The sequence below is a fragment of the Aquarana catesbeiana genome, linkage group LG03, assembly GCF_042186555.1.
Source record: "Aquarana catesbeiana isolate 2022-GZ linkage group LG03, ASM4218655v1, whole genome shotgun sequence".
NCBI lineage: Eukaryota > Metazoa > Chordata > Amphibia > Anura > Ranidae > Aquarana > Aquarana catesbeiana.
Genome location: NC_133326.1, coordinates 180368934 through 180382737, shown reverse-complemented (window position 1 = coordinate 180382737; position 13804 = coordinate 180368934). Strand labels below are relative to the sequence as shown.

At 43.9% G+C, this 13804-nt stretch overlaps 1 protein-coding gene across 3 annotated transcripts in view; it reads right to left on the bottom strand.

Annotated features, from left to right (window-relative positions):
* Positions 1 to 13804, bottom strand: part of LOC141131834 (cadherin-related family member 4-like) — a 259551-nt gene that overhangs the window by 19674 nt on the left and 226073 nt on the right. For all 3 annotated transcript variants that reach the window (XM_073619568.1, XM_073619569.1, XM_073619570.1), the window contains one exon: positions 12693 to 12834. In XM_073619568.1, the coding sequence (XP_073475669.1) occupies positions 12693 to 12834 (142 nt within the window). The remainder of the gene's footprint in view (positions 1 to 12692; positions 12835 to 13804) is intronic.

Here is a 13804-nt window from a genome sequence, read left to right as displayed (position 1 = left end):
TTATGTGGGATGTGTAAACTGCTATGAGAAGTAGAGGAAAAAACGTTACAGTCCTGGTTGGAGGAGAGCAGTGCCTGGTGGCCATTAGAGATAATAGATCTTTTTTTGTATGACCTGCTTAGTAATAAGGGATCATATTTATTTGATGAAAGTTCTGTTTGCACATTGGTTTGGACACTGAGGTGTATCACCAAGGGAGAAGGAGTGCACAGAATTTGGACTATCGTGTTTTGGATGAATTTGGACTATAAAATATATGAGTTTGTGCAATGAATTATTTTAATTGCAAGTATCCTTCCTCCTCAATGCTATCTTATTTCTTTGTAGCTGTATATTGTCTTTATCTCTTTGAAACATATTTTTCTGTAAATATTTTGTAGCGCTGGTAGATTTTCATCTACCACTTATAGGTAAATTTAGTGGGTTATCTGTTTTATACATAGTCAGATTTAGCCTCTGTTCCAGTTTGGCTGTGTTGCATGTAGTTTCACACTGTGCCTGTGGGTGTCGTTGTCGCCATAGGTCGGTGTTGGAAAGGCAACGTGCTGAAGCGTATGGGTGCTCTTCTGTCCCGGAAATAACTCGGTGGAGGTGGTCCTCCGAGTTGCATTCTGGGAGAGGGTATTTATGGGACAGACACCATGTTTTAGGGGCTTTTTCGTTCCACCTGCTGGCCCTCCTGGCCAACAGGTATGTGTTAGGAATACTACCACATTGCTGCAGTGTGTGGGTGGGCCCAGAAGTCTGTCTGGGGCCTACCACAGCAGCTAGGGAATGGTCCTGTGCTGTCTGTCCTGCGGGAAGAAGCTGGACAACTGAGAAGATCCCAGGGGAGGACCCGTCATGGAAGGATCATGCAGAGTGCTGGTCTGGAGAGGGGCCTGGTGACTCAGTTGGAGGACGCATCCTAAAGTTAACCTACCGCATAGTACTGCCGGGTCGGCTTAAAGGTTCTAGTGCTGTGTTTGCTGTCCATCGTAAACCATTACATCCTGTGGCAGAGGATCGTACGGGTTTCTATTCCATTAAAGTCTGTGGCAGAGACTTTTGTTCGTGCTACGTGCCGGTTGCTAGGTTAGTGAGAGATACCTATAGGCGGGCAAAGATTCAACTCTAAAAGGAGAGTATTTTCATCTACAAGATTCTAATTCATAATACTACATCAAGAAAAGGTATTTGAGCTTCCCTGCAACTCTTCTTCTACCTCTTTCCTGCTACTTCCTTCAGTTACTCTTTATTAAAGCATTGGAAAAGATACTCAAGTGTCTGGTGTCTACACTGTCTGGTACTAAACTCAACGGGACCCTAGAACCAGTTCTGGTGAAATTGAGGTAACGAAGGTGACGGTAACAGCCCGCTTTAAACCAGCAGCTCCACCGTGAGTTAGTGCTACATTTTATTTGCACCAATTTTGACGTTTTCATTATTAAAACCTTATTTTGAAAAGTGTTAACCTTGTCCCTAAAACTCTTAATGCAAGCTAAACACGAACCTGTCTCTTGAAGAGTGCTACCGTCTAGAATAAGGCCTCTGAGCAGACCTGTCCGTGGTGACAGTGTTTGTTACAGATGATTATTCTAAAATCATAATTGGTATTGCTAAATTGATGGAAGTTTTGACCCTTTCTTATCAAAGGTCGATGGTGGCAGTTAAAGGGTTAATTGCGTAATTAGCCCAGTGACAATAGCTCTCAGGCTGCTGGCTCCTAGATTGTGGTCCCGCAAGCTGGAAAATCTTTGTGTCGGGTGCAGCTGAGAGTGGCATTCTTACGTAAGTGACAGTGACAGTGTGTTGTGAGGTTGGCCGGTCCTCCGTTACGAGTAAGTGAGGAAGGCAGGGATCTGACACCCGCATTTGTCACATATTTACTTCCCTCTTTCAACCCCACCACTATAGATGAGGGTGCTAAACTACTTGCTAACGTCCATCTTACCACCTGCCCTCTGTATCCTGTTCCCTCGCAAATGCTACGTTCACCCTCTGGCTCTATTTTACATTCTCTAACCCACATCTTCAATCTCTCCCTCTCTTCCCCAACTCTCTAAAACATGCACTTGTCAGACCCATATTTAAAAAGCCCTCACTGGACCTATCCAATCTTAACAACCTACGCCCCATCTCCTTGCTCCCCTTTTTATCCAAATTCCTTGAACTTATCCAACCGCACCTTTAGCGTTTCTTACAACTCTACTTCCTCCTCTCCTCTTCCTTTCTCTGATGGGGTCTCCCAAGGTTATGTTCTTGGAACTCTCCTATTTTCAAACTACACCTCCTCCCTGGGTCAGCTGATAGCCCAAATCTATTTCTCTACCCCTCAGCTCACTCCCTCCGTCTTCTCACATATCACTAATTTACTATCAGATATATCAGTCTGGATGTCACACCACCTCCTCAAACTCAATCTATCCAAAACCGAACTTATAATTCTTCCTCCCCCGTGTGCCCCCTCCCCCCTAAATCTTGCCGCCTCAACCTCCGCAACATCTCAAATATGCCCCTTTCTAACCAATGACGCAACAAAGCTCTTAATTCACTCCCTGGTTATCTCTCGCCTCGACTACTGCAAATCCCTTCTCATTGGCTTACCTCTACATAGTCTATCCCCATGAATGCTGCTGCCAGAGTCATCCACCTTACCAATCGCTCTGTGTCTGCTACTCCTCTCTGTCAGTCCCTCCACTGGCTTCTGCTCACCCAACAAATTAAATCCAAAATACTAACTACTTACAAAGCCATCCACAACAAAGCCCCCAGCTACATCACTAGCCTAGTCTCTACATACCAACCTAATCATTCTCTTCGTTCCTCTCAAGACCTCCTGCTCTCCTGCTCCCTCATGCTAGCTTCCAGGACTTTTCCAGAGCCTCTCCAATCCTTACCCCAATCTGTCCGATTATCTCCTACTCTGTCAGCTTTTAGAAGGCCCATGAAAACCCTTCTCTTCAGAGAAGTCTACCCTACCCACACCTAACAACTGTATTTTCATTTTCTCCATCAACTCATCTCCCACAGTTATTACCTTTTTGTTCCACTTGACCCTCCTGTGACAGAACCCACTATCACTGTTTTGGACGGGGCTGTGGGCTGGCCTCCTACCCAAAAACTATGGTCCAGCAGAGAACGAGAGACTGGGATAATGTAATGGTGTCTTCATATATGTTGCATCCCTTCTCCCCATCCTCCCTCTCTTGTTATTGTGTTTAATTATGTTAGATCATGGCACGGACAAAAGGTGTGGAGACAAATCCCAGCAGGGGGATGTATAATTAGGGGCTGCCTGCTTATCATAATCCCTTTGTGTGTTTCAACTGTAGTTCTCTTTGAATGTACAAGTGTCGAGTTCCCATTGGTTGTTCCTTGTCCCCTACCCGCTCTAAGACAAGGCTAAGAGGAGTGTCCCCAACTGTATTTAAAGGTGTATGTTTTATTTTATGCTCTGCATGTTTAACCCTCAACACCTGTGTGGTTTGCTTTGTGATTGGGGGTTAAGGGCTGGTTATGGCAAGTCTGCCGGCTGCGGGTGTGTTTAGAGAACAGGAGACACAGGTCTGGTGGAGGTGCCCAGCCGGGGTATCCAAGATCAGTCACACCTCCCTTCTAGATTGTAAGCTCTAACGAGCAGGGCCCTCTGATCCCTCCTGTATTGTAAGTGTACTGTCTGCCCCATGTTGTAAAGCTCTGTGCAAACTGTTGGCGCTATATAAATCCTGTATAATATTACTAATAATATCTGTATGTGGGTGTGGGAGCATTATATTATTTAACCACTTCCAGTTCGAGACAATTCTTACCTCCCTTTTCCTACATGTCAAAATCTGATTTTTTTGCAAGAAAACTACTTAGAATCCTTAAACATTATATATATATATATATATATATATATATATAGCAGAGAATAAAATGGTGAGTGTTGCATATTTTATATGTCACACTATATTTGCGCGTCGGTTTTTCAAGCGCAACTTTCCTGGAAAAAAAGACACTTTGATAAATTTGAATGTCCAAAAGCACAATATAATACCAAATTGTCTGGTAAGCTATAAAAAATGATGTTGCGCTGAGTAAATAAATGCCAAATATGTCACATTTTTAAATTGTGTAAGCCCATGGAATGGCATCCATCTAGGGTACCTAAAAATCCTCATAGGCAACATTTTTAAAGCTTTTACAGGCTACCAGTTTAGAGCTACCCAGGAAGTCTGGCACTATAACTATTGCTCTCACTCTGACATTCACAGCGATACCTCACATGTGTGCTACACAGCTGCTTGCTGTTGGGGCACTCAACAGGAGGGAGGGGCCAGGAGCACTAAGAAGGGACCAGAGAAGAGGAGGAGCTGGGCTGCTCTGTGCTGCTCTGTGCAAAACCACTGCACAGGGCAGGTAACTGCTACATGTTTGTTATTTTTTTTTTTTTTTTTTCCAACAAAGTTTTTTATTGTGAATCAGAATACATACAAGTCATAACATTTGCACGTGTTTATACATGTATACATTGCAATGTAATTGTACGTGATATAAAGATGGTTACATACATGACTGGTCTGTAGTACATTTCTTCTGATGTTCTCTATTGATATTATCGTTTAATATAGGGTATAATTATAGTATTTTCATTGAGGAGAGGTATTTCTCCAGTGCATAGAAATTTATATTGGTCATGAGCAAGTTTCCGAGTCCTGTAGCCATCGATCCCATATTCTATTGTGTTTGTCTGGGCATCCTCTATTGATGTATATCACCCGTTTATATGGGAGTGTCCCATTTACCTCTGCTTTCCATTCTTTAATCTCGGGTGGTAAGAGACGCATCCATTTCCTAGCTATTATCTTTCTGCATGAGAACAGGGTCTCCTGTAGAAATACCTTGGTGTATTTTTCCATTGGGTTTGGGAACACACCCAACAGGCATTGTTTGGGGTCCAGTGTCACAGGTGAGCCCATGTTGTCATGAAGGAAGGTTACTATCTGTTTCCATAGGCCCTGTATCTGAGGGCATGACCAGAGGAGATGGTAGAACGAACTCTCTGTGGACTTACACATTGGACACAATGTTGGACAGTTGTGTTTGTATCTGGCTATCCTATGCGGGGTTAGGTATGTACGGTGTATTATATTTAATTGTGTCAACCTGTCTGACAGTTTGGGAGATACCTCTTTACATGTGTCCAGTGCTTCTTCCCATTCCTCATCTTCTAGGTTACCCAGATCCCTTTCCCAGCGGGATTTGAGGCCGTATATTATTTTTGTGGCTATTGGGATAGTGAGCATGTTGTAGAAACAGGATATTAATTTTTTTGGGTCTGTGTCTTTTATGATTGCTATTAGGGGATTGGGGGCTGACTGTGGTGGGGGTTGCGGAAATTGTGCCTGTATTGCGTGTCTCAATTGGAGGAATCTGAATACCATGTTGTTGGCTAGATGGAATTCCTCTTTAAGGGTGTCAAAGTTTTTAAGGGTTCCGTTTGACCAGACATGGTGTAAGTAGAGTATACCCCTCTCCAACCAAGGTCTCGGGTCATGAATATTATGGAGCTCTGGTAGGTCTCTGTTGCACCATAAGGGAGTGAAGTCGTTGTGTCTGGGTATATTGAGTTTGTTGTTTGCGAGTTCCCAGATGTGTCTGTATTGATACAACAGGGATGTTTTGTGTGTGTTACCTTCGTTGGTCTTAGTGCCCACAGTGATAGCATATATGGAATCTGAGGTTCCTTGGGCCCATTGTGGGCAGATTAGCATCCGGAATCTTTCACTGTCCACCTTATCTATATGGTAAAGTTGGGAGAGTTGGGACGCAATATAGTAGTGATTGAGGTCCGGAAGTGCTGTACCCCCCATGTCTGTTGGGTTTTTGAGGGTTTGCCATGCAATCTTGTGTCTATTTTTTCCCCACACAAAGGGCTTGAGAAGGGACTCCATTATTTTAAAGTGTTTTAGAGGTATGTATGTTGGGGTGTGCCAGAGTATATATAATATTTTAGGGAGTAATATCATTTTTATAAGGTTAATGCGGCCCCATACACCTAAGGGTAGTCTAGTCCACGATTGTGTTTTAGTTTTAATAAGGGAATATAATGGTTTAATGTTTAGTGTTATGTAGTCTGCTGGATTTTTGGAGGTATTTATTCCTAAGTATTTAATTGTGTCTACTCTTTGTAATGGTAGGGTGGCTTGGAATTCTGTGGGTGGGAAAGTGTCTATTGGTAAAACTTGGGATTTCCCCCAATTTATTTTGAGGCCCGAGAATTTCCCAAAACGTTCAATTGTCTGAAGAGCCCGGTGGAGGGAAGGACCTGGGTCCGCCAGATATAGTAGTGTGTCATCAGCGTACATGCTGATTTTTTCTGTGAGGGTTCCAGTTTTTAATCCTATGATCTCTGGGTCTGTCCGGATAGAAACAGCCAGTGGTTCTGCAGCCAGAGCGTACAGTAGTGGGGACAATGGGCAGCCCTGTCTCGTGCCTCTGTGGAGGTCGAACTTCTGAGACGGCCATCCATTTGCCACCACTCTGGCCGTGGGGTTCTGGTATAGTAATTGTACCCATTGAATAAAGTTTGGACCAAAACCATATCGTTCAAGACAGCACCAGAGGTATCCCCACTCAACCGAGTCGAAAGCCTTGGCAGTATCAAGGGTGACTATCACTCTTGTGCCTACATTCTCATGTGTGGCCTGCAGGTTTATAAATAATTTCCGTAGGTTAAAGGAAGTGTTACGTCCCGGCATAAAACCAGCCTGGTCAGCATGTATAAGGTTGAGTATCACTTGATTGAGTCGCATGGCTAGAATTTTGGCCAGAATCTTAATATCAGCCTGTAGTAATGAGATAGGGCGGTAGGATTCCGGGTGACCCAAGTCCTTGCCCGGTTTAGGTATCAAGACAATTGTGGCCTCACCATAGAGGGTGGGAGGGTGAATTGTTGAAACATGACATTATAAAGGGTAAGCAGTTTGGGGGTGATTATTTCATTGTAATGTGAGTAAAATTCTATGGGTAACCCATCTGAGCCAGGGGATTTAGATTTGGCGAAACTTGCAATTGCGGCGTCTATTTCTTCTTTAGTGAGAGGGGCCTCTAGAAGTTCCCTTTGTTCAGGCGTAAGTTGAGGGAATGCTACTCCTTCCAGAAAGGAGATCATATCATCTGGTCCCTCCTGGGTCCTAGAATTGTATAAGTCCATAAAGAACTCCCTAAATTTGGATGACACAACAGGAGGATCTGTGATTTTTTGCCCCTCTGGGCTATGCAGTGCAATTACCACTGGGGGTTTGTCCTCATTTCGAGCTAGAAACGCCAGAAGTTTTCCAGCTCTCTCACCCTGCTCAAAATATTTCTGTTTGGCAAAAAATAATTTCTGTCTTGCTTTTTCGTATTGGAGTTGGTTCATGATCCTAGATTGTAGTTTTAAGTGGGAGGCATTAGCTTGGGATGGGTCATTTTGATATATGTGTTCTATGCGTGAGAATTCAGTCTCCGCCCTCTCATATATATCTGATGAGTTTGCTTTGATCTTGTTGATGCGAGTTATTAGGGTAGCCCTGGCGTGTATTTTAAAAGTTTCCCATACTATCGGAAAAGAGGCAGTGCTTGTGTTTTCCCGAAAGAAGGTCTCCCATTCGGCCGACAAGTCGTCATCCTCTGGCAACAATGTCAGCCAGAACGGATTAAGGCGCCATGAAGTTGGTGGTTTATCTATATGGAAGGTGAGGGTGATCCAATATGGAGCGTGATCCGAGAGCAGTCTAGGACCAAACTCTGTCTCAAGGAGACGTGCTAACAGATTTTGGGATATAAAAATAAAGTCAATTCTTGACATGGTATTGTGTGTTGCTGAGAAGCAGGAGTATTTACGCGTGTGCGGGTGTTTATGCCTCCAGGTGTCCATCAAGTGAAAAGGTGAGAAAAGCCTGGCAAGTTTAGTATCTCTGGGGGGGTTTGTAGCAGGTGGAGTTGGTCTCAGTCTGTCCAGTTCCTCATTGAGTGTACTATTGAAATCTCCCATCCATATTGTCTGAGCTGTTGGGTATTTTGCTATAAAGGAGATTCCCTCTAGTAGTATGGAAGTGGAAAATGGGGGAGGGACATAGACAGCTAGGATCAAAAAGGGTTCCCCGTGTAATTTAGCGGATATGAATATAAATCTACCTTGTGGGTCAGTGTGTAGCTCGCATAATTCAAAGTGCACTGTTTTTGCGATAAGTACCGAGACACCTCTCGAGTGTGATGTATGGGTTGAGTGGAATGCCCAACCCACCCACGGGCGACGCAGTGTCATCTGAAGTCTACCCTCAATGTGGGTCTCCACCAGGGTCACCACATCCGCTCTTTGCTTTTTAATAAATGCAAGGGCTGCCGCCCGTTTAATTTTATCACGTAATCCCCTCACGTTCCATGTAAGGAACTTCAGTGATATTTTAGGCATTGTTGTTTGTGCTTATATTTTAGTATGTTAATGTAGCTTTTAGCCCCATTGTAGCGGGACGATGTAGGAAGGTTAAACAGCAGGGATGCGTGATATAACATATTATATTTGTCCAGTAAACACCCGATGGGACCGGGACGCGCTGGTGTTGTGGACGTAGCAGTTAAAGTGCGCACGTTTAAGTCTAGTTTTTCAGCTTCCCTTTTCCGCTCCCCCCTCCCAGCAACGTCCCCCACCCAGTCAGTGCTAGCCTGCATCAGTAACAGATTTTTCTTTATGTTTTTGCATCTGATAGCGTGATAAAAGAAGAAATAATAAAAGGGCAATAAATAAAATGAGACGGATTTCTGTGCACCCAGCCTAAGGCTCCCTTTCCTTAGAAGAAACAGAACAGAAAGTATCGGACTTCCAATACATCTGCGGTATAACATGCTATGGGTAGCGATTGAGCACCAGTTAAACGTAGGATATAGCATTGTCACACACAGGTTAACCGGAGCACGTGCAGTTGGATCTGGCTTTTTAGTTTCCCCCTCCTCCCCCCCTGATACGTATTCTCTCCAATTGGTCTCGGTGTGTATGCATGACAATGCTTTCCCCACAAACCTGGACTTGACACTATATTGAAGGGTAACATATTTATATAGGAACGGGAGTTGTAATAGAATATGTTTTTGTGATCTCAATCTATACCCTACTTTCCTTAATTGGAGAAAAACAGAAATGATTATATTCTTTCTGGTTGTGTGATGTAACTCACTGTATGCAACATCTGAACACCAGTGAAACAAAAGGTATGTCAGCACCATACGCTTAAACATTAAAACACTTACATTGAAATTTAACTTGTAGGTTTCCCCTCCCCCCTCCCCCCTCCCTGCTTTGCATCTTCCCCAACTGATGCTAGCATTCACCCATAACAAAACTTTCTGTATAGTCTCGGCCCTGACGGCATATTGAGAAAAAAAATAATGAAAGTAAAGTACTTGAAGTAGGATGGTTGTCTGTGCCCCTCCAAACTTCTCTTTCCATGGAAGAAAAAACACAGAGAGGGCTAACCTCTCTTCACTCAGGTGTGTAGTTGGAGTTTGCACATTATCAAGATTGGTGTTGTTGTGGTATTTTCTTCTTGGGCCGCCAGGTTCAGACTTGTATGGGGGCTGAGTACGCTGCACTCTGCTTGTGGACTGTAGGACTACAGTAGTCCAGAGCTCCATTGAGATGTAAAAAGTAATGTGTGTAGTTCGATCATTTAGGGATTTGTCCCAGGAAAGTTCCAGCATTGTGTATCAGAAATGATCCGCAGAATACAAACTGGATCTAAGCCCACAAGAGGGGAGTATATGTAGATATTTGTGTAGGCACTGTGTCCTTCTACCCCTTGGGCTATTCTTCACAACGGTAACAACTGGTGAAGTAAATAGGGGTGGGTGTTCAGTGGAGAATGATAGTGGATTGTTGTTGCATCTGTGTCAGGGGTGTGCATGTGGAAGATTAACGTATGGTTACATACTCACAGACACTTTAATCCGCCTTTTCCAGGTTGTTTCTGCGTTCCAACCAGGCCATCAGCTCAGCAGGATCTTCAAAAAAGGAAACTCGGCCGTCGTGTTCCACTCGGAGTCGCGCTGGAAACAGCATGGCATATTTCATGTTGAGGCTTCTAAGTTTGCGCTTTGCTTCCATGAAATTTTGTCTGCGTCGCTGCACCTCCGCCGAAAAGTCAGGGAACACCGCAATTTTTACGTTGCCTAGGGGGATGTTGCCCCTTTCCCTTGCAAGTCGCAGGGCAGCGTCTCTATCTCTGTAGTTGAGCATTTTGGCTATAAAAGTACGCGGTGGGGCTCCTTGTGGCGGCGGTCTGGCGGGCATGCGATGGGCTCTTTCAACTGCCAGCATGGGGGAGAAGGCCTCTCTACCATAGGTCTTGATGAGCAACTGCTCCAGGAAAAGCGTGGGATCCTTACCCTCAGCCCCCTCCGGCAGACCAATGAGGCGGAGGTTACATCTCCTGCTTCTGTTCTCAAGGTCTTCTTGCTTGGAGAATAGTTGTTGGATTTGCTGCTTCATGTGGTGCACCTCCGTTCTCATTGGGGGAATGGTGTCCTCCATGTCGCTGATGCGGGTTTCAGTTTCTTTAACGCGGTCTCGGAGTTTATGGAAGTCTTGTCTGATCAAGGATATGTCTACCTTGACTTCTTCTATCTGTGAGGCAAGTGATGTTCTGCAGAGGGTTATTGCTTCCAGCAGCTTTTCTGTGTCTCCCGCTGTGCGCTCCTTGCCATGTGTATTGTCGCCATCATTTTCTGCCTGTTCCTCCCTGTCCTGTCGGCGGTATTGGTCCAATTTAGATACGGCAGCTTTCTGAGATTTCGATGGCGACATGATGCCCAGATGTTAGGGTATCTGGGAAAGTGGGGACAGGAGTTAATCTTGCTGTGTCCGTATGTGGGGTATTACCCCTCCTCTCTCAGTGGTATTGGCAGACTGGAGCTATGCCCTGTGGGACACAGAGGGCCGAGCATGCAGCGGTGGAGGGGGAGAGCAGGACCGCAGGCTATGTTACAGTACAGGCAGAGGAGGTAGGTATACCAAAATGGCCGCCGGTCTCAGCACTGGGGTCTAGGCCGCAATCCAGGCCGTTCTCTCTGGGCCTTTGATAAGTATATAGGCTGGTAGTCAGGGGGATGAGTGCAATAGCGTTCTCCCAGGGGGTTATCCCGCAGCTAGGTACCTGTATAGTGCTGTAGGCTTCAGGCAGGGCCGCAGATGAGGAGGACCAAGATGGCCGCGACCTCCGGTGGTAGGCCGAAGCCGCGGTCTAAATTTGGTGAGCCGCCGGGCGGGAGATCGCCGCTCCGTTCGGGCCGTCACGCGCTCTCTCCCCACAAGAACCGGATAGTTCTGCTCCAGGTGTCCCAGGGACACAATCCAGCCGATTTGCTGGTGCAGGATACACAGGATTGATGAGGATTAGGAGTGATGGACGGAGCTCTATATCTATGCGTCCTACTCCATGCTGCGTCAGGCCACGCCCCACATGTTTGTTATTTTTAACTAAAAAAACTGAGACTTTATTATCACTTTAAGGAAGCAGTGGGTGCTAAAACCCACCATGTCCTTGGCAATTAGTGACACCATTCCTCTTTGTAAACTGTGGGGCGGGGATTAATGGCTGTGTGTTGACATTAATAGCTGTGTGTTGAGTTATTTTGAGGGGACAGCAAATTTACACTGTTATACAAGCTGTACACTCACTACTTTACATTGTAGCAAAGTGTCATTTCTTTAGTGTTGTCACATGAAAAGATATAATAAAATGTTTACAAAAATGTGATGGGTGTACTCACTTTTGTGAGATACTGTAGGTAAAGAGAGAATGTTTTGCTTTCTCTCACTGTGGCATCTAAGCACGAAACATGCAGTTACATTAGAAAATAAGATGAAGCAGCATTGAAGCCACCTTCACACCAGCACTTCTCCAGCTGGAAAATCTCTCCTACAAAAAGTGTTTGTCTAATAGTATTGTAGAATTCTCCTAGATATAATGCCGTCTCACTGGGGTTGTTTTACTAAAGGCAAATAGATTGTGCACTTTGCAAAGTGCAGTTGCACTCTGCGAGTGAAATTGCTCCAGAGCTTGGTAAACTGTACTTTGCAAAGTGCACAGTCTATTTGCCTTTAGCAAATAAATCCCACTGTGTTCATTACCTTATGAGGTCAGAGACTCTGTGATGTATACAACCAGTTAACATATCTTAGATGCCCAAATGTGGATGTTATATTGCATCTGACCTTAAATAAGAAGGTAAACATAGCACCACTTTTTAATGGAAGTGTTTTTGTGTTACTACTGAAGAACCTCATTCTGTTTGTCCTGGTGCCCATTGTCACCAGAACAGAAAATGAATGGAATTTTACAGGTATGACCATAACAGAAACTGAGAGGAAATAGTCCAATGAAGATACCTGTTCTAGTCATAACTGTGTCAGAAGGGATTACATCTCTCTTTCTGTTATGTCTGCTAAAGGACATAAATGGAAATCTTTTGAATGGAACATAGACAGCCAAATAAGAAAACTGACATAAGTTTTAACCATTTCTAACTTATCAAAAACAAATAAGAATTTGTTGGTTAGAGATACACTCAGACTTACCTTTGTTGGACTTACATACTAGTTTACAGTAAAGTGAAACAATTGCATATTGAATTAAAAGAAATACCAAAAGTGCAGGCATATGATAAGCAATCATCAGCAATAGTAATACCTGAGATTATGGCATAGTTTAATTCTTCATCAGGTGAGTCCTTGTCGGAACACTGCAGTTTTAGTACAGATGTATTTTTTGTAGAATACATAATCCTCTCATAGTAGGCAGGGGAGCAAACTGGAGCCTCATCATTCACATTCTGCAGAACAAATATTTTATTTTTCAGTGTAAACACTTTAGAAGAAAAAATATCTTGCCTGGAAAGTACAGTAAAATCCCATATGCAAATACAAACCACTTCACTTTAGTTTGCACTGATAACTGATACAACACTATTATTGTAAATAATGTAACTGTAAATGAACACGGTAGACCTTACTAAGGATGGGCACATTTACATTACAGTTTAGTGGATTATATGTCATTACAGGCTGTGTTCCAGCACTGATTTCACTCATTCAGAACAAACATTATCAACACTAATGCCCTGTACACACGGTCGGACATTGATCGGACATTCCGACAACAAAATCCTAGGATTTTTTCCAACGGATGTTGGCTCAAACTTGTCTTGCATATACACGGTCACACAAAGTTGTCGGAAAATCCGATTGTTCTGAACGCGGTGACGTAAAACACGTATGTCGGGACTATAAACGGGGCAGTAGCCAATAGCTTTCGTCTCTTAATTTATTCTGAGCATGCGTGGCACTTTGTGCGTTGGATTTGTGTACACACGATCGGAATTTCTGACAACGGATTTTGTTGTCGGAAAATTTTTTAGCAAGCTCTCAAACTTTGTGTGTCGGAAATACCTATGGAAAATGTGTGATGGAGCCTACACACGGTCGGAATTTCCGACAACAAGGTCCTATCGTGTGTACAGGGCATAAGTTTTCGGTTTCAAAAAAAATATGCTAGGAAGGAGTTTAAAATTCAATGCGTATTAGACCAAGTTAGGCCATGGAAAACACCTAGGTGTTTAAGCACATCTAAAGCCTGCCATAGATGGTTCCAGCCAAGAGTCGTACCATGCATTGGCAGGCTGAATGTACTCAAGTTGATCAATCGATTTTACATGCGATTATTGCTAGCGGCTATTATAACTCCATGTGAGGGATTCCCCTATCAACACTGTCTGTGTTGATGGGGGAATCAAGCAATTTTCT